At 41.7% G+C, this 19,647-nt stretch overlaps 1 protein-coding gene across 24 annotated transcripts in view; it reads right to left on the bottom strand.

Annotated features, from left to right (window-relative positions):
- Positions 1-19,641, bottom strand: part of rims2a (regulating synaptic membrane exocytosis 2a) — a 78,954-nt gene extending 59,313 nt beyond the window's left edge. For 20 of the 24 annotated variants that reach the window (XM_020611610.1, XM_020611613.1, XM_020611611.1 and 17 more), the window contains exons 1-12: positions 19,254-19,641; positions 12,085-12,296; positions 10,673-10,792; positions 9,131-9,230; positions 8,864-8,987; positions 8,109-8,155; positions 7,741-7,853; positions 6,705-6,752; positions 4,384-4,514; positions 3,756-3,948; positions 3,256-3,409; positions 548-616 (exon numbers count right to left, since the gene is read on the bottom strand). In XM_020611610.1, the coding sequence (XP_020467266.1) occupies positions 548-616; positions 3,256-3,409; positions 3,756-3,948; positions 4,384-4,514; positions 6,705-6,752; positions 7,741-7,853; positions 8,109-8,155; positions 8,864-8,987; positions 9,131-9,230; positions 10,673-10,792; positions 12,085-12,296; positions 19,254-19,542 (1,600 nt within the window). In that variant the 5' untranslated portion in view covers positions 19,543-19,641. Of the gene's footprint in view, positions 1-547; positions 617-3,255; positions 3,410-3,755; positions 3,949-4,383; positions 4,515-6,704; positions 6,753-7,740; positions 7,854-8,108; positions 8,156-8,863; positions 8,988-9,130; positions 9,231-10,672; positions 10,793-12,084; positions 12,297-12,491; positions 12,560-19,253 lie in introns of all 24 variants that reach the window. The other 4 variants (XM_020611628.1, XM_020611612.1, XM_020611632.1 and 1 more) reach the window with 4 other exon arrangements.
- Between the last annotated feature and the right edge of the window lie 6 nt (positions 19,642-19,647).

The raw sequence follows: 19,647 nt of genomic DNA, 5'->3' as shown, positions 1-19,647 counted from the left end.
TTGGTCTTCAAGTGAAAGAATAGAAAAAATCATATTTAATGAAAAGGCATCACAAAGTCTATAGGGCCTTCTAGCACTGTTTTTTGCACGAAAAAAATTAAGCAGGTCCCTATTTTTTCAGTGACATAGCTACCTATTTCAGCATCATTTTCCCCAAGGTTGCGATTGTATGTGGGCAGATTTCAGGTACTTTTCAGCCTTTCGTAACAGCTCTACCTCTCCCTCTCTGATGTGCAGTGAGCGTGTGCTCCTGGAGTCTCAGTGAGTACAGCAGAAGAGCAGCTAGCAGTGTGGAGGCACACAAAAGCTCCCTGCTGTTGACGGGCTGCAGCATTTTATTCTGCTAATAATATATAATGGTATTTGTAAGCTGATCAGGTCTGAAACATTTGATGTGTGGTGATGTGTCAGAGGCTAGCTAACTTCGACCACCAGAGGAAATAAACACAAAATGTCAGAGATATGTACGATAACAAGGCCTGATGAAAACTGCACATGAGTTCAAAGTGAGCTGCACGTTCAAGTCTTGGACTGCATGCTGGTTTACCTGTTATTACCCCAACACCATCTTCACAATCGTAGTCTGATATCTCACTGTCACTTATCCTCTGGGATCCTTGAAGACAAAGAGATGGACATATAGAAGAGATAAAAAGTGGTACAGGATAGAAAGAGACAGATGGAGAGATTAGGAAAGAGGGGGAGAGTCGATCACATTCTTTATTTCATTCATCCACCTTTTTTTTGGCATTATGCCTCCCTGGTCTGAATGTAATTTTGAATCCATTAGGATGCACATCCAGTAAAAATACGGTCAGCCCCTAACTCTTGCCATTGCACTGCACAAAATATGCATCAACTATAACAAATAATGCTACATTGCGCTGCTCAGCCTCAACACAAACAACATATCTCTCTTTGTTTGAGCTGTGACACTGAAAATATGCATTAAATCATTCAGGTTACAAGTGAGGGTGGGATGGGAAAAGTGATATGGCTTTACAGGTGTTTCTTCATCCTCCCTAGTAGCCTTATCACCCCTCTCTCTCTAAAGCACGGCCCCCTCCCTGCATCCAACCCACCACGTTCACGTTCACCGTTCAGTCAACTTAAATAGACAGGAAACATGTGCTTTTTCAGAAAAAAAAAACAAAATAAGTGTTGCTCCCAACCTCTCATCTCAGTTTACTGAAAACATTTTACAGCTATCAGCTCTTTCACCTCACACTAATACAAGCACCCAGAAAAGTATCCTGCTGGGGAAGTGAGCAAACCTCAAGAGTTTGTTAGAAGCAGTACAATGAAGCAGTTCTGTGTAACACTGACTATTGCATAGTCATCTGAACGTATCTATCTGGTTGTAAAAAGTAGCAGTGTTTGGGTGGGGGACATAAAAACAACTACAGCAATGTGGATTTTGTATTGGTTAAATTTTATGCACAAAGATGAGATAATGATTTGATTATTTTTGTAAGATTACAAGTACTCAGTAAGTCTCCAGCCCTTCCCAAAACAATTGTCAAGAACATATTCGCATCAAAGACACACAAACAAGCAAAGCAGAATGAGCTGCAAGGTTTGCCAAATGTATTTTGTGCAATTTTAAAAGGGAAAATATTCATAACAGGCAAAATAATAATTAATATATAGTATATCACAGGGGAAAAGCAAGTGGTCAAAATAAATATCCTATATAATCAGATTGTATTGTTCCTGTCAGGACTGGCACATAGCCTAAGCTTTATTAACACCACTTTAGGATGAGGATCGAGTGCAGTTTTGCAGGATAAGGTTGTAAGTTGCAAGGAAGGACTGTGAGATATTTAACAGGTGAATGAATAAAGGGAGAGACCACTATGTCCTATACCTGACCTATACCAGTCATGGAAAAAGGAGCACAGACTCAGAGCACAAGGGGTGTCTTTTAATAGGACAACACTCAGATGCTTCACAGAGCAGCACTGCCTCTGAGTGCTGGGGGCCTTTACCTGAGTTGTATGAATAGGAGCCTTTGTCTGTCAAAGCAGATGACAAAGACAAAAGATGCATAAACCACAAAAGTTGTTAAAGCCTTGATAAACTAAAGTACCAACAGAAAACCAGTTGACAATGGGACTTGAAATTCATTAAAGGGCACATGGCATGTTTTTCTTTGTTTTTTTGTTATTATCTACAATGTTACAACTGTGAATTATCATCTTAGATATGGCCTAAAGCTCAAAAAACAAGGTGTACGTATGTTCTAGTACTTCCATGGAGAAGCAACTCAGTTTATACACATTTTGCAAACTCTCGCTTTCAAGACTTTTTTTCTAACAAAATAACGTCTTAAGTGATAGTTTAAGGATTTCCTTGAATGATCATTATCTCCAGACAGTTGCACGTTCATGTGAGCTTGCTTGACATCCACCAGTGCCATTTTAAAAGCTGAATTTTTCAACTTCTCACAGTTTTGTGGATATAGTTTACCTCCTGCTGCTGCACTGTGACCAGAGGATGTGGAGAAAAACACAGGGCCTGAGATTACTGCATGTCTGGCAATGTTCCTGTATTTTTCCTCAATCCCTTTTCCACCACTAACTCTCATTTTTGAACCCTCAAAACATGGGTACAACGAGTAGTGGTTGAAAACAGTGGTTAAATAAACAGATGCAAGGAGTTCATTCATTCATTCATTCATTCATTCATTCATCTTCTATACCGCTCATTCCCAAACGGGGGGGTTGGAGCTAATCCCAGCCAGCAATCGGGCGAAGGCGGGGGATGCAATGAGTTGTTGTGGGAAATTCTGAATCACACCATGCCATCTTCAGCTGTGGTGAATTCTTTTGCGTGGTATAAAAGCATCAGTTTGTGATGTTCAACAGCAAATAAATATGTTTTTTACACCAGGGGATGCTGGTGCATTTGTTTGTGTAGCATCAACGTCACTGTTGTAGTTAGCATCATACCACTTGGTTTTGAGTCTGCCTCTAAAAACCCTCCATTTGAAGGGCTATGTAGCCCTACCTCTTCGTCCTACCCCTCAATCCTAAAGAGAGTCGAGACACCCCTACAGTACACGTGAACACACAGAACAGAGAGTTAGGGCTAAGTGGTAGAGGCAAGGGGGTGAATGGGGTTTGGGCCTTTATATCTCTTTGTATACGCTGGTTTATTTTTTATGGGATGTTACTTCCACTCTTTCTATATTGTAAATTTCAGCAGATCAAAAACAGTTTTGTCACACATGTCAGGAACAGGGATCTTACGCACTCTGTAACCGCCTTGTTGGACTCTCTCCATGGAGCTGCCTGCGCTGAGTGTTCGGGGAAGCACGTGGGAGCGGGATGGAGGACACATCATGTGTTTGTAGCTTGTACCAGTGTGGCTCATCATCAAGAAGAGCCGTCTCCAGCTCAATCAGGATCTGTCAGAAGTAAAGGCCACAGTAAGGTCTCTTATCCCAAAAATGTCCTCACTCCAGTGGGTGCAAAGTAACTCAGTGATGGCATTACAGAAAAACACATCACACACTAGTTTCATGATATTCACACAGGTCAAGCCCAAACAGCTGCCTTCCTCCTGATGAAATGGGCATTTTACAGGGAAAATAAAAACAATAAAATTCCCTGTCTGTGTTGGACAAGGACTGCACCACCAAAAACCTTGTAGTGGCTGTATTAAGGACTTAATCCCATTCTAGAGAATAAACTGAGATACTGTCAGGGAGTGTTCCTGATATCGGTGGTGGGCGATTGGCTTAGTTTTCTTACCTCTCCTAGAAATTCGCTCTCCTCCTCCCTCACCCTGGCTTGGTCCCACAGTGTGATCTCCAGCATGCGCTCCCGAAACTCCCGCCGGTGCACCGGAGAATACATAAAGGTCTGGTTCCATTTGGGCTCTAAGGATTTCTTTACTGTTTTTGTTCTCCTCTTGCTTTTGTCGCTGGAGGAACAATAATTCAAACTGTTTTTATTTACAACCATGATAGGGAAGAGCCACGAATACAACAGGTCAAAAACACAACACAGCACAGAGCACAGCACTGTGGCATGCTGATGAAAACAAGATGGCAAGATGACAGTACTATCTCTCTGAAGACCCACTTTCTGCATCCTTCATCAGTGCATGAGAAAGAACTGCTTAATAAACTGCAAAACTACACCAAAACCTCCAACAAAGTAATTGGACACATCCACAGATATCCATATTGTCTTTCCTGATGTAAAACAATGACACAGGAACTGGTGACACCATATCTACATCACGTCAGTCTACTTCATGTCTTTGCTTTTCACCAGTGTTAAGTATACTTCCGAATGCAATGAAATGATATGGTATTAAATGAGTGGGGTGGGTAAACCAAGCAGAGCAGCAAATGATAACTCTTCCTACTCTTACCTTCTATCGGGGAGGAAATAGATTTTGACATAAGGGTTCCTGGGCCGGCCATCTTCCCTGGGTGGAAGGTCTTTGGCGGCCAGGATGGTGACTATTAGCTGATGGCCCACTTTGTCATACCACAGTTTGACCTGCAGCAACAGAGCAGAGCAGAGACAGCTTACTGAGAGGCAGCTTAGGCCTAACAGGAGCAACAACACATAGAGGGAATAATGCAGGAGAAGACAACTTCATGAAGTTAGAAATTAAAATATTACATGTGCATGTGTGTCTTCTTTTATTGAGGTTGATCTAATTTCAACTCACTACAGCATAGGATCTTCTCCTGTATTGACCCTTCAGAAAAAAGGAAGACGACATCTACCTGCTAAGATGATGTCAGGTCACATGCTTGGTGGGAAAATTTACCAAAGCTTGATTGTTCACTAAAACATGGGCTTGTTGTATCACTGTGAATATGGTATGATAGTGCTACAAATATCAAAATAAGGTAATAAAGCATGAGTCGTATTTTAGCCTCTGCATTTACAGAGACCCTCCTTTGGCACATGGTGTATGAGTTTGTGCTGTTTTAAAAACTTCCTCTAGTGAACAAAGTTGATCGAATGGAACCGAATACAACTGGTCTGAATGTCATTTGAATTGAGATGAATTGAAGTGAAAGCTAAAGGAATGTGCTCTCACATTCTAAACAGCATGTGCTCTTTTGAAATGATCCATCTACCAGTGATAATGATGTCTCTAATGACATTCTTCTCATATTCAGTGGACATTGATATGGAGAAATCAGCCATGCTGTTGCGAAAGGAATCAGATAGTTCACACTGAAAGTGAAGTATGGACTCAAAAGGAAAACACTTAGAAGCCAGAAGAGTCCAACGGAACCTTAAAGGAAGTACATGAAATGAGAAATAAAGCTTCTAAGCTCTTGTCCATACTTCTTTAAAATTATGAAAATGGAAAGGGTCTGTCCTGTTTAAAACTACCAGCTAGACATGCAGAAGTGCAAGAGGAGGCATTCAAGACAAGTCAATAGATTTGATATACTAGGCAAAAACAGACAACAGGGGCCTTAAGGGGAAACAAATTGTACCAAATCATCTCTAAACCTGCAGCCCACCAAATCATCAGATACTACAAAACTTGAACTACTGTCTGTCTGTAGATTAGTAACATGTTTCTGAAAACTTTCACCATGGAAACTTATAATAAGACGCAAGGTCTAATTACAAACTACTCAAATATCCACTACATAAGTGGCTTTACGTTGTGTCCAATTTAATCATTAACTCTAACATGCAAGCTTTTCCAAGAGAAAACACATACTGTAAAAACACGCATACAAACATTAAAAAATTGAATAATTTAAGTCAGTCCATATGTGTTTAAATACCGCTAAATTTTGAAAACCCACAGTGCATATCTCTGGAGACATCTGCATGCTCAATTATGCATCATAACAATATTCTCTTATCAGATCTACAAAAGGGTTTTTGAAGGTACTCTTAAGCACAATGACATATTGTAACATTGTCAGTGAGATAAATATCCAAAGTTCTGAGAAGGAATATTAAGCTTCAGGCTAAGTGAATGAGGAATACAAAAGACGAAAACCTCAGAAAAGACAGAGCAATATTCAGGATGACAGATAAAAGAGACCCTCATTGTGAAGGAAAGCCTCCAAAGCTTGCCTCTGTTTGAAGTTTGTTGTATGGAAGGTACAATTTGCTTTTTTGCTACCTCTCATCTAGAAGGGAAAATGCAATTTGGTTTCCACGACAGGTCAGTGAACTTGGTACTGTATCTTTTCACTGCAACATGCAACTCCAGATCCATCGACCATGGTCTGTTAATTAACATCACTTTAAGTCGCACATAGAGAAGTACTTCTGTATTTTCAAGACCTGGTTTCATGTCACAGTGAAGCAGAAAACAACCCAAGTCCTAGAGCTATTAATGGAGACACCCTCCTGCATTGCCATAAAATACTACACAGAACATGGCCAATCACTGGACTCAATAGAAAAAAACAGGCAATAGAAGAGTGTCTCTTAAATTCTGTTCAGATTAGTTGAGCATGCACTACCTAGAAATAATGATGTGAATGGGTTAAATGAGTAATAATAACTGTCATCATAACAGTGATACCAATAAATCAAATAGAAAAGAAATGACACAATGCACTGCACTGTGAGGGAAACCTGAAGCTGCCATTTCCCCAAGAATGCATTTTCCCAAGTATGGGAACAGAAAAAAGGCCAGTCAACAGTCAATGAGCAAAGACCAAATAGAGATTGTGCCCTTAAGACAGGGCCCATTACCTGGACCCTAGGGGCAAAAGGCGTTGTTCTTCTACTAAGGCTTTGGCTCTGCATCAGCAAAATTAAACAGCAAAAAGAAAAAAAAGGAAAGAAAAGAAAATGCAATAAACCCGAAACCCCACAAAACAACCAAAGACTCACAATACATTCTAAATACAACAAGAGAAGTCTGTAGTTTTAAATGGGAGATTTGGGTTAGTGAGTGTTTTCTTTCTCACCTTTCATTTCTGCATTATCAAAGATTGCTGTCCCCTGAGCTTCTCCACTCTGTTCTGCTTTGCACAGTCCCTTTGAGCAAATTATTAATGGCTCACAATTATACTCCCTCTTTCCTCTCTGAACCTTTTCTCCTCTGCTCGAGAGTTTGCGTCACAGTGACGTTAACCCTTCTTGTTTTCCCTAAACACATTTCAAAGACTGGTCCAAAAACATCACACAGACAGTTCCTTACTGTGCAGAATTATTTATCAGTGATTAGCTGTTTTTAGATTTCAAGGTCAGCTTTCTCATCGAAATACAGAATAAAAGAGGCATTTGGGCGAGAAACAGGTTTGCCGATTGCACAGCTTCTTCTGATTGGCTGTCGGGATGCGTGCTAGAAGTATCATCACATTCTGAATGACTAAATGGGACAGACTGTGAATTCTGATGTTCAATCACAATGCCAGACCCAACTTTTCTCATAAATATTGATGTTGTGAGAGAAACATGTCCTGAAGCTGTTACGATTTCCCTCATGGATCCTAAATTTGAGAGTTGATTTATCTCTTGCTTTAATGCAGCCCTTTACCTATTTACCCCAGGAGGGTTTTTATTACTAGATAATGGACAACACACACAGTAACCTGATCTACATTCCTGTATTGGTGAAGGGCCAGCTGAGCAGGCAGAGTGAGAGAAGCGGTGCCTAGTAGCCCTGTCAGTTTATTTTCAATGTGAATATTATACTCACAAACCCATTTCACTCATGTGACTTCAAAGCAATATAGTCCAGAGATTTCACATGTAGTCTTTATGTTGAGCTGAGGTCACTTACTGAGAGCTGTCCTGACAGGTACTGGGGGGCGTCCCTCAGCATACTGGGACTCATGGGGGACGTGACAGAGATGGATGGGCGATCCATCTTCTGAGACTCAAAAGAACTCGAACCTGACAGGACACAAACAACAAGTCTATAGTAGCATGACGCAATAACACAAGAAGGGGGGAGGTAGTAAGAAAGACAGACAGACAAGAAGCGAGACACATAGAGGGCAAGAGAGCATGGCAGGAGAAGACAGAAATACAGAACGGCAGAGTGGCCGAAGCAACTCTCTGAGACATTTCCTTCACTTGATGTTTCTAGGCTGAGTAACAGAATGAAATGAGATAATAAAATCAGTCAAAGATCTTGACAAAACTCACTTGATTCCAGTTGTGCATGTGTGCTGTCTGGTATCCTTGGAATATCCCTGAAAAAAGAGAGTGGGTGAAACAAAAGTGAAGAAGGGGATGGAGAGGATCAATCAGAGCTCATGCTGAATGCACTGTACTTTAATGACCATTAGTCATCATTCACCCAGCAGCTCCCTCAGCAGCACAAAGCAGGTCAAATATAGGAAATGACAAAGCAGAGGTGCTGCTGGTTTTCCTCACAATTTCCCCTTACAAAAACAACTGGAAGAGAGAGTTGCTGGGTGATGATATTCAGTCCCATACAAGGCCTGAGTCGATAGAGCTGCATTCATGTTGAAAAACTCCTGTACAAAAACATCACGTGAACCTGTAGGTGCTGACTACGAAGCACTATGTTTAGCTGCTTGGCAAAAGAGTACAATTTAACTTGGTTCAAAACTCATCTTGTCAAGCTGACTGTTCTTTTCTCTGGATCACAAAGCTCTGAATCCTATCCCAGCATACAGTTGCAGGTAGACCTTGCCCTGACATTACTTAATATTGATTAAAAATACATTTTCAAACCTGTACTTAACAAAAGCAAGAAATTATGTTGCTAAAGAACATATGGTGTGTTACTTTAGAAGTAATACAAATTCGTCAGATTCTTGTCCAGCCCAACACCTTCACCGAGGCTGTTTTATTGCAACCTGAACTGTCTTGTGAACAGCATAGTGTGTACTGCATGTCACCCACTACTATTGGATTGTATTGTGAGCTCTCACCCTATTGGCCGTGACACCACCAGCTCCACCTGTGGCTCAGGCTTGGATTCTAGTATAATATTGTAAACTTCTTTAAATGTGGCTCCTTGTAAAATCTTCCCATTCCATTCTAGCACCTGGTCACCTGTAAAAACACCAGAGACACCGAAGGGTACATTAAATATGTCAGTGCGTCTGTCTGCTGACTACGTTGTCACAGTGTGGATGCACGCTACTGAATCCACTCATTTCATTTCTATAAAAAAGTTTGTGTGTGTTGTGTATTACCTGGTCTGAGGTGTCCGACAGTGTCTGCCAGACTTCCTTTCCTCACTTTAGTGATGAAAGCACAAAGTCTACCAGATTCTGTCATCTTGCCTCCCACCACCTGTAGAAGGAGGCAGGGGATTGGATTAGCAATTAAATGCACATATAAACTAAACTAAACTGAACTGTTGGTGTTAGTGTAACTGCAACATTAATGTGCCATGTGTGCTCTTCATAGAGACGGCCGGCGGACCAGTGAGGACACCTGTGAAGATGTAACATGTGCACTGCAGCTTGCAGGAGCAGACAGATTTTTTTTTCTCAGTGTATCTTGTTGATGTCATGGCTTTAGCTCTTGCCTACAAGGTATGACTCCTCTAAAAAGGCATTACAAGGAGAGGGTCAATATTAAAACTCCAAGTCTGTTAAAAAAAATCCATGAGTATGCTTTGTTCCTCAGGAACACACTCTGGTGCTGCTCTTTGGTTCTGTAACAGTGCAGGGCCGTGGGCTAGTGCTGTACAGTCCTGAGTGGCTCTACTCCACTCTGCTCACCTTACATGGGCATCATACAAATAAAAATCCCCCTTAATGGCAGTTGAATGCCAACATACAAAGGAGCTTAGGGTTGTCTGCTAAATGAAATGGCTTTATGTAACAGGCAGCAGGCAGTGAGGGAGGCTCACAAAGAAAAAAGAGAGAGAAAGGGAGAGAGGGTGATGGACTGAATGACTGACTGCTGCTGAGCAGACAGAAATGCACAGATGCACTAAGCAGACACAAACATGCTCATTCAATCAGTAATGATTTTTCCCCATCTTGCTGGTCTCTGCTCTGGCTCCTCACGGCCCACCATGCTCCTCTGGATTGCTCAGCTTTTTTTCTTTGCCAGTGTGCAGTACCCACTGGTTTATGCAACAGTTAAAAAAGAAGGGAAACTAAAGCATTTACAGCAACAGAAAACACTGTAAATGCTTTAATCATGTAAAGCAAGAATATGACCAATAGAAGGAAAACGTATGTGATATAATATGGGAAAATATGTGGGCATTGTGACAGTACTATTCAGTACATAAACACTGTAATAACTATGTGAAAAAAATATATATTTCAAGTGTTTGGTAGTGACAACACTGATATTGTACTGACTTGTTTCTTCTGAGAGGATGAATGCAGCTCAAAAGCAAAAGCAGCTCATTAATATTCATCAGGCACATAATCAAGTCTGATAAATATTAATACTCAGTAGCAACATGATTTAGTCAATAACTAGAGAAATCAAGCAGAAAATCAACAAACCACAGACAAAAATGAGGCCACAAAATTATAGGATTCACAGCTGAAAAGGTTAAAGTACTGCACCTGTACCTAACCAATACTGGGTTTGACATATCTAACATACTTTGTACTGTATGTCACAGATACATATTATAACATGTTAGTTTAAAAGTACAGTGATGGTGACACAGCATCAAGCAAGACGGCCCAGTGTAAATCGTTCTGTGTGTCAATGTGGGAGTGACTGCTTCATCCTTGCAGACACACAACATATGGTAAGCTCACCTTCAGACCGAGCAGTGCTCCTGAGTCTCGCGGCACACTTCCATCTTTCATGCGCTTGTTGAGCAAAATACGCCCTATTAGGCGATCCCCATCTTTGGACGGCTGCCAGGTCACTGGGTGCTACAGTGTCAGAGCAACAACACACTTTTAGTTTATCAGCTCATCCACTTGAATTTGATCACTCCACAGCAAAGCAGACAACTGTTCACAGTGAAAAGGGGTGTGGGGGTAATGTTAATTCACTCAGAGAAGAAGGTTCACACAAACTCATCAAGGGCTTTTTTTAAGATAACAAGGTGCTCAATTAATTATATTCTAAATGATGTTCCTAAAAATAACCCTAAGTCTAATCATGGACATAAGTACTGATGACAACTTTTACAACACAGCACAACTTGCAAATACAACTCAACAAAAGGGTTTCCTGAGCTTGTGTGAACCGGCCAGTGTGAGGGTGGAGTGAGCTTCATGCAGCGCCCCATGCAGAGTAAAGCGAGCAGCCCCAACACTCCTCTTCAAATCAGCTCTTCAAACTGGAGCAGGAAGACTGGAGTCTCGCTCCAGTGCTTCACTACATACAAACAACCACCATCAAGTGGAGTAGTGAAGGGAAAGCAGAGAACGAAAAAGGGGGAAAAGGGTCATCTACATACAAATGAGCATACAAAAAAGCTAAACCATGAGGTGTCAGTTTAAAGATCACAAAGAATGGAAAAACAGACAGCACAGAATAAAGTCATGAGACACAGAGAGGGTGAAATTACAGATGTGGCAGTGGAAGGGAAAAAAGAAAAACAAATGTTTAGATTTTTTTTTAATGGAAATCAAATCCAATCTCCCATCTTTTTTGTGTGTTTCAAATCATTTGAATTTTGCTAGAGAAGTGAGTGGAAAGTTGGGCAGGGGGCAGGTTCTGTCTAGACCAGGTGCTGTTGGGTAGGGCAGCAAAGTGAGACAGGGGGTCAGGTCTGAGTAAAGGTGTTCCTACTGCACTAAACAGGATCTCTGCAGAGCAAGAACACAACATACGGAGGAGAACGAGCATGCAACTAGGAGAGACCCACATTCCTGTGTGCCATGACAAACAGAGAGGTTGTGTGTCAGTCTTCTTTTGTACTGTAAGTAATATAAGATGTGTAGTTTCTGGTTGGGTAGCAAAAACAGCAAGTACAGTACAAGTAGCAAGCAAAGAGGGGGCCCCCAAAAGACTTTATCAGCAACACTGAGCAAGGTGGAGCCAAAAGGAACCGAAAAACAAAAAGGAACGAAATCGCAAGTGAAATCAATTTATACAACGTCAAAAAAAAACTCACCTATTTACACTTAGTGACAGAAAGCAAACAAAGACTGGATGGGTAAGTCATAAATAAGAATAATAACAAAATGCAGGCTACAGTAGATTGTCTCAGTACCTTCTCACTATGGCTATGCTCCTCGTTTAGGGTAGTGCTACTGCACGTATCAACTCCCGAGTCTTTAACCTGTGGTTCACACCATGCCAAGTCCTCTTCAAATGAGTGTCCCCCAAAGCGCACCATATTCTTTTGCCTCTCAGATAAGGTGTGTGTTGGCTCGGACATAAATGACTGCTCAATAGTTTTTCTTTTTCCCCTTTGACTGTCCCCTACAGGTGTGGGATAAAAACAGAAAGAAAAACAGAAAAACAACATGCAAAGGTGTAAATAAAACGAAGAAAACATGAAATGACAAAAGACTCTGGGAGAAGAGGGTGTGGGGGACAGAGAGAGGGAGAGACATAGGAGTAAAGGGCAGGGGTGGTGGGGGTTGGGGGGTCAAGGCAGGGCTCCACATGTCTCACCAAAGACATTGGGGAGGCCTCGCTGCTATGCCAAGATACATGGTCCCACCAATGGCCATCCAAGTCTCCTGTAAGGTGTAGGGGAGGGGGGGTTAGGGCGCACATACACAAGAGAGGACAGCAAGAGGGACCAGTGAGGACAGAACGAAGCACGAGAGACAGACATAAATGCACATGCACAAAGTACAGTACTAAACAAGACATCCAAATATTTATGCACACACGCTCACACATACTGCTCAAACTCAAAAAGTCGACCATCATGTGCACAATCCCTGTGGAGAAAGAAAGATGCAGCATTCATAAAGGCTCAGTACTGACTTGACCACCTCGGCACAGTAAGGGGGGGACACAAGCCTGCGAATTCTCTGTTTTGACATGACCAAACAGTATATTTATTCCTCCTCTAGTCCTTGTCTTTCCTGCAGGACAAAAGAACAAATCCAGCACTCATTGGGTGGCAGGAGGAAAGGTCCACCATAAGCCTAACAAGCTGCAGTCATACCCACAGACAATTCAGAGGTTCTATTTTAATGTCTAAAATATATACATAATGTGCACGACCACTACATCGCAGGAAAATCTGAGGACATGTAAACTCAACACAGAAAGTATGCTGCTATCTTATCCTACAATAGCTGCATCTGTAGCAGGGAGTGGGACAGATGTCCAATGTGTTTGACTGGGGATTCAGATTCCAGTGCCACACAAGCTGTAACTGACCTTATTCTAAAGTGCACCAGGGCGCGCTTTTAAAGAAGGGGCTCTGATTACAACTTCTGTAGTATCATGACTGGAAACAGCCTTGAGAAATACACGCTGAGCATTTGGCTATAATGATGTTACAGGGTGGAGGCTTCTGGGACAAGTTTTTGTTCTTTTTTATTTTCTTACTAACATTGTCATTGTACAGGATTTACATGGAGCAGAGAGATGGGAAGCATTGTGATTAAAAATCCAAGCTAATTAAAAAGAGTGAAAAGTACTGAATGTATTGAAGGTAGTGGTGGGACTCCCAGTGGAGAGTAGTGATGTAGGCTAAAGGTTGAGGCCGTCCATATGAAGAAATAATTGCAGTTATGAGAGATATGCTACTGTCTGACTGCTGAGAAACTGGTGGTCCTGAGACCTTGCATATTTCTGTATTTAACGTGCAATTATGCAGCAGCAATGGGCATTTAAATGTTGTTCACTTACACTGGCAAATTATTTTACAATTCAGTAATAAAGTGAATTATGTTCAAGTTCAAAGTGTTTATTTGTCATATGCACAGTTAGGAAACGTGTTTCCCTGTACAATGAAATTAATTACTTTGCCGTCCACATGAGTGCCACAAAATACTAATGAAATATAAAGTAGATAAATAAGTAACACAAAATCTAAGGCACTTTAAGCAGCAAATGCAGCATAAAAATATATAAGAATATAATAAGAGAATGTATGCTACATGGGAGCAGCATGTGCAGCAGTCAACAGTCAGTGTGCAATTATGCATGTGCAAACTGAGAATGTAAACAGTACAGGTCGACAGTACATGACGTATTTCCTGGTAATAAACTCCTCAGCTGTTTAGGAGTCTGATGGCAGAGAGAAAGAAAGAGTTTTTCAGTCTAGTGGTCCTGCATTTCACACTTCTGAATCTCCGGCCAGAGGGTGGGAGGCGAACAGTTCGTGCTAGGGGTGGGTTGGATCTTTGAGGATAAAGGCAGCTTTCCTATGCACCCTGGGATGGTAAAATCAAGGAGCTTTCCTAATGAAAGTGCTCATTTTAAAGCACATAAAGGATGAGTCAGGGTAATTTAAACAACAGAGCTGCTGCCGACAGGCATTCAGCAGACACTGGTCCTCCTCTTGTACATGTGCTGTTGATATAGTTATTTGCATGAATGTATGTAGCTGCAGTGAACCTTAGGACCATGGGCACTGGTAAGGTACTGTGAAAACACTGCCTCTGTGCAGTCGCTGGGCCATATCCATCACATTTCACACACTTCCCCTGGTAAAGAGCTGTACAACCTAATGGATGTATACTGGACAGGGAAATCAGGGAAGTCATACAAATAGACTGCATATGCCTCTGGATGTACAGGGGGAGACTTTAGCATGTGGACAGGGTGGGGCGGGAACTGAACCACTAACAAGTGATTACCTGCTTGAGCCACTTGCTTGAGAATGATGGCAAAAACTATGATAACAAAACTGTATCTACCTGGAATTATGCTTTAACATATTGTGTTGCAGTGGTTCAAATTATGTTTCAATTTGATTGTGTTTCAAAAAAGTACATATTAATTACATATTAATAATTATACTATATATAGCCATAGTAAAATGCTCTCCAAAGACATTTCCACACTTAAGATTGTCTTCACCTTCAGATTGGGGACTAAGTTGCCAGGTTAGTCAGAGCCACACTTCCCTCTCCTTCCCTCTCTGCCTTTGCTATCACTATCCATCCATCAGTCAAAGGGAGTGCTAAAACTACTTACTGTACAGAGTTATGCACTGTGATAAAACATTATGGATGTCCCCAGACAGGCTTTGCCCTCTGCGGCCCTCTAACCAAGAGCTGACAACAGTGATTACCCTCTTTGCCTCCCAGCTGCTATTCTGTCAGCAGCATAAACACCAGAACACAGTTCAGCGTGGTTGACACTCTCCATTTTCCTAATGTGGCCATGAGAGTCCAGACAGCTTAAGGCTTAAGTTTAGATTTATTTGCCTACTTTGGAGCTACAAATAGTCACACAGGTCCCAGCTTCATCTTCACCTGTGTCTGTTCTTCCTCAGCATCACACTCCTCTACCTCAAGCAGCCCCCTCCCCGCCCTTAATGTCCATCAAAGAGAATCTGTGTGTGTGCCAGCATGGAGGCACATTCAGCCTTTTCTCTTTCTTTCTCCAAAGCTTTATTAACAGTGGCACACCACTGTTGGGCACTGATCCCCAGCAAGGCACGGTGTTGTTTTTCATGGAGCAGAAAACTCATCACGGCCATAAATTGTGAGCATCAGCAGTCTGCGTCCAGCCCTGCCGTTTCACCCCGGCTCCAAGGCCCCACAAAGTGCTGATTCAGGGCGAAGGCAGAGCGCAGGCAGCGGCAGAGTTCACCACCAGGAGGCTCTTTATCACTTTGACAGCTCACTAAAAACCAGTGTAAACTATTAATTGGATCATTAATTATTGATGCTGTTTTACTACAATTCAAGAATAGAGAGGAGAAAAGAAAAAAGTTTAAACATAGTCACCATGCTAGGAAGCTGGTACAGTGTCAAACCTCTGGGGACACAGATCTTAACTTATATTCTAAAGTATAATGCTCACTAAATTAACTTATTATGCACAAAACATAGCAGCACTGTCAATTAAGCTATAAAAGGTTAAATTAATGAGAGTATTTTAGAGTGCACAGGCTACAAACCCAGCAGACTTACTCAGATGAAATAAATGGATCCCAAAAGCCATTAATGGCGATGTATGATAGGCTGTCACTACACAATGTCGACGTCTCAGCTGTAGTTAGGCAGCCTCTCTTTTTCTGTCTGTTCGGCACTATTATGAGACTGCATGTTAGGGAGATCAATAAAGAGGAAAACACAGGGAGAGGCCATCATGATAAATCAGTCTCCAGTGTAGAGGCACAAAACAGGCCCATTACAGTTGGCACACCCTCTCACCTCGAGTCTACTCCTCCCCTTGGTCTCCCCTCCATCTTACCCCATCAAGCCCTTCTTGCTCCTCTGCAGGACAAAGGAGAGCATGACATGCACCATGCTTAGCCTGCTGTTACATACCTATTTCCTGGCACAGTCAAGCTCAGTGCACACTCCAAAATGCTGACGGGCCACATATGGCCAAAGGGTGCTTTCTGCCCTCTTTTTACATTTCTCTCCTGCTACGGCCTCATAGCTGCTCTCACTTAGTTTTTTTTTTTTTGTTTGTTTGTTCTTTTTGGCATTTTCTCACTCATGGAGAGGGTATGTGGTCTCTATCATAGTTAATCAAAGAGTGCTGGCTTGCATGTTACAGTACATGCAGGAAAATTCCTTCATGCATAGGGTCACAGTGAAAAGTCAATGTAAATCATGATCCGTGCCTAAACATGTTCTTTTTGAGAGCATTTAAAACACCTGCATGACCTGATCCAACTAAAACACATCTATACCATTTCTACAGCTATGCTATACTTTTCATTTGTAAATTCTATGCACTGCCAAAACTGAGTGATTTATATTTTGGAGTGCACACAGTATAGCATATGACCGTATTATATAAGGCTTTTCCTCAGTATATTAATACATTTTGGAACATCACATGTCCAGATCTCTGACCTAAAGTATGGATACCCTCTCTGCTGTCTGTTACATAACAGTAACTGAATGCAAACAAGAACACAAAATGAATGGTACAGCATAATTTTCTGAACCAGTTTCGTACCCTTGCATACATAGCAGCCTTAATTATATCAAAATTTAATAAATCTGTCAATTATACTGAAGACCAAAGGTAGCTCTACATAATCAGCTGCCTGAGGATGTCCTGTAGCTACACTTATTTAGGTCAGTAGTTCAACTCTTTCCTTTGTTTTCCTTCTCTCCTCCACGGGTCAGCTTGTGGAGGAGGCAGACAGACACAAACAGAAACAAGAGAAACTCTGACCCGCAAAACAGCCTGCTCTTCTCCCTCTTTTAGTTTGTGGCTACCTAGAAACCTGAAAACTCCCACATCAATAATGTAGCCTTGGTGCAGGCCTGCTTCCCTTACTGAGGAGAACAGCTACATAACAGAACAGGCCAACTGAATTCCCCCGATCTGCTCAAGATTAAACACTTAAACACTGCCACAGGCATTTGGCCCAGCGCTACTGACAAATGCAAACTGTATTCTCCTCCTTTCTATGTTTTATTCCTCCATTTGTCAACAATCATTCATCTTTTTTTCTGTCTAGTGCTTTTAATGTTTCTAAGGTAAAAGCCTATGCAATTAAATGGTTGACAGTGAAATCAATATGCAATTAAGACAACTATCAACCAGGAGAAGCTGTCAAGAAGCTAACAGTCTGAACAATTGTTTTTGATGTTGATGTAACATTTAATTCAGTCTATCCAACTGTTTGCTCATCAGTGTATGTTTATTTTATACACTTAGTCAGATGAACCTGTGTCAGGCAGCACATTTGCCAGGAGCAATAACATCCATTTCTACTTTACAGATGCCAGGCAAGGCCAATATCTAACTATCCCACTTCAGTTACAGTGCATACATTGTAGTAAACTGGACCCACTACTCATTCGTTCACTTATTAATAATGTAATGCTTAAACAGTCTTTTAATTCTGACAGTTATATGAATGAAACTGGTAAAGCTAATTAGAAAAATCAACAGAACATGAAGTGAAAAACCATGAATCTGCTTTCTTCCTGTGAGAAAAGAGACATACAGTAATAATCACCTTTATTTGGCCAAGTATGTTACACACAAGGAATTTGTCTACAGAACCATGGCAGCCATCTGCGGCACCAACTCAACCGGTGGCTCTAACCATCAAGGGCAACTTAGGGATCAGTGTCTTGCCCAAGGACACTTTGACACGTGGACTACGGGCACTGAGATTTGAACCTCTGACCCTCCAGTTGGGAGACGACTGCTCTACCCACTGAACCACAGTCACCCATCTAATATGTCCATCTAGCTCCAACCTTCACCAGTTTTTGTTCTCATCCTCACTTGATTAAACTATAACGCTATTGCCACTTAGTAATGGGGCACTTTACCAGGAATGACCTCAGCAGGGCGATATGGATGGTTACAAAACTGTATGGAAGTCAAGAGGTCAAGGCTAATGGGGGAGGGACTGAATACTGCAGGAAGACACATCACCACCCTCTGCTCTTTTATTACCTTTTGCTAATAACATTCAATCATTTCTATGTAGCAGCTGATGATATAAAAATACTCAATAAAATTCACTGAAATGATTCTTAACTCAGCTCACCTTGTTTCACTAGACACCCACAACCCTACCTCACTCCCTGATTCTCTCGGTCTGTCGGTTATGTAACACTGTCCACCAGAACAGACAGCTGTGGTAGAACCCAGCAAAGTGTGGCATAGCACGCAGCAAAAAGACGAGGCCTTTAAAGCAGTAGCATTGCATTCATACACATAACACCCATTCACACTGAAACACATCTGGCTCATGAGTCCATAAGCCTCCTCCTCAAAGGCACCGGAGCTGTTAGATTAAATTCACAAACAACAAACCTACAGTACAACACAACACTGTTTTAAACATACATATAGAAGGGTCATTGTTTTCTGGTTTTTAACATTTTTACTCTAAATGCCAGATTTACAAATCCCAAGTTATGACACAATTATTTTCCCAGATTTTTATGCTTTTAATGTTGTAAGCCAATTTACAGAGGTTTTGGTAAATCAAAATAAACACAGAAAAATGCTAAGATTTTATAACCAAAAATAATGAGCCCTGAACATAAAAATACACATATAAACATACAGAGCACACACTGTACACTGTAGACTGGGGAATCTGAGGTCAACAGCTATATAAAGAATCAATATCAACATGAGACAGCAACAATAATTACATGTTAATTAAATTACATTTGACTATATTATGGCAGCAATACTATAAAAGAAAGGCATTACAATTGTATGAAAACACAACTGAGCACTCTGCATTTGTATCATATAAGGTAAATGCTAAGCAAAGGAGGTGATGGTGTGTGTGGTCCTTACCTTTCTCACTGACTGACTCACTCTCTATCTCCACATCCTCACAGCTGGTGTACTCTGGTGTGGTGGCCAGCTCCTCCTCTGAACTGCTCAGAGACACCTGCCGCATCTTCCCTCCCTTTTTGGTTTTGTGGGGTTTCGGGGGTGGTGGGCGCACCGACTCTGACTGGTCTGAGCTGAGAGAGTCGTTCCTCAGCATGCTTTCCATCTTCTCCCTCTTGGTCTTGCGTACAGCTGAACTGGGGTCCAAGTGGTGTTGTTGTCTCCTCATGGGGTCCCCACCTACACCCATATCTCCTCTCCGCAGATCCCCAGATCGGTCACCCAGCACAGGGCTGCGGTGCGGTGTTGGGGGGCTTTGGTTGGAGGTCCTGTGGCCACCGAGGCCAGGACCTAT

The sequence above is a fragment of the Monopterus albus genome, unplaced genomic scaffold (assembly GCF_001952655.1).
Source record: "Monopterus albus unplaced genomic scaffold, M_albus_1.0 scaffold116.1, whole genome shotgun sequence".
NCBI classification, from domain to species: domain Eukaryota; kingdom Metazoa; phylum Chordata; class Actinopteri; order Synbranchiformes; family Synbranchidae; genus Monopterus; species Monopterus albus.
This window is presented reverse-complemented; position numbering and strand designations above follow the sequence as displayed.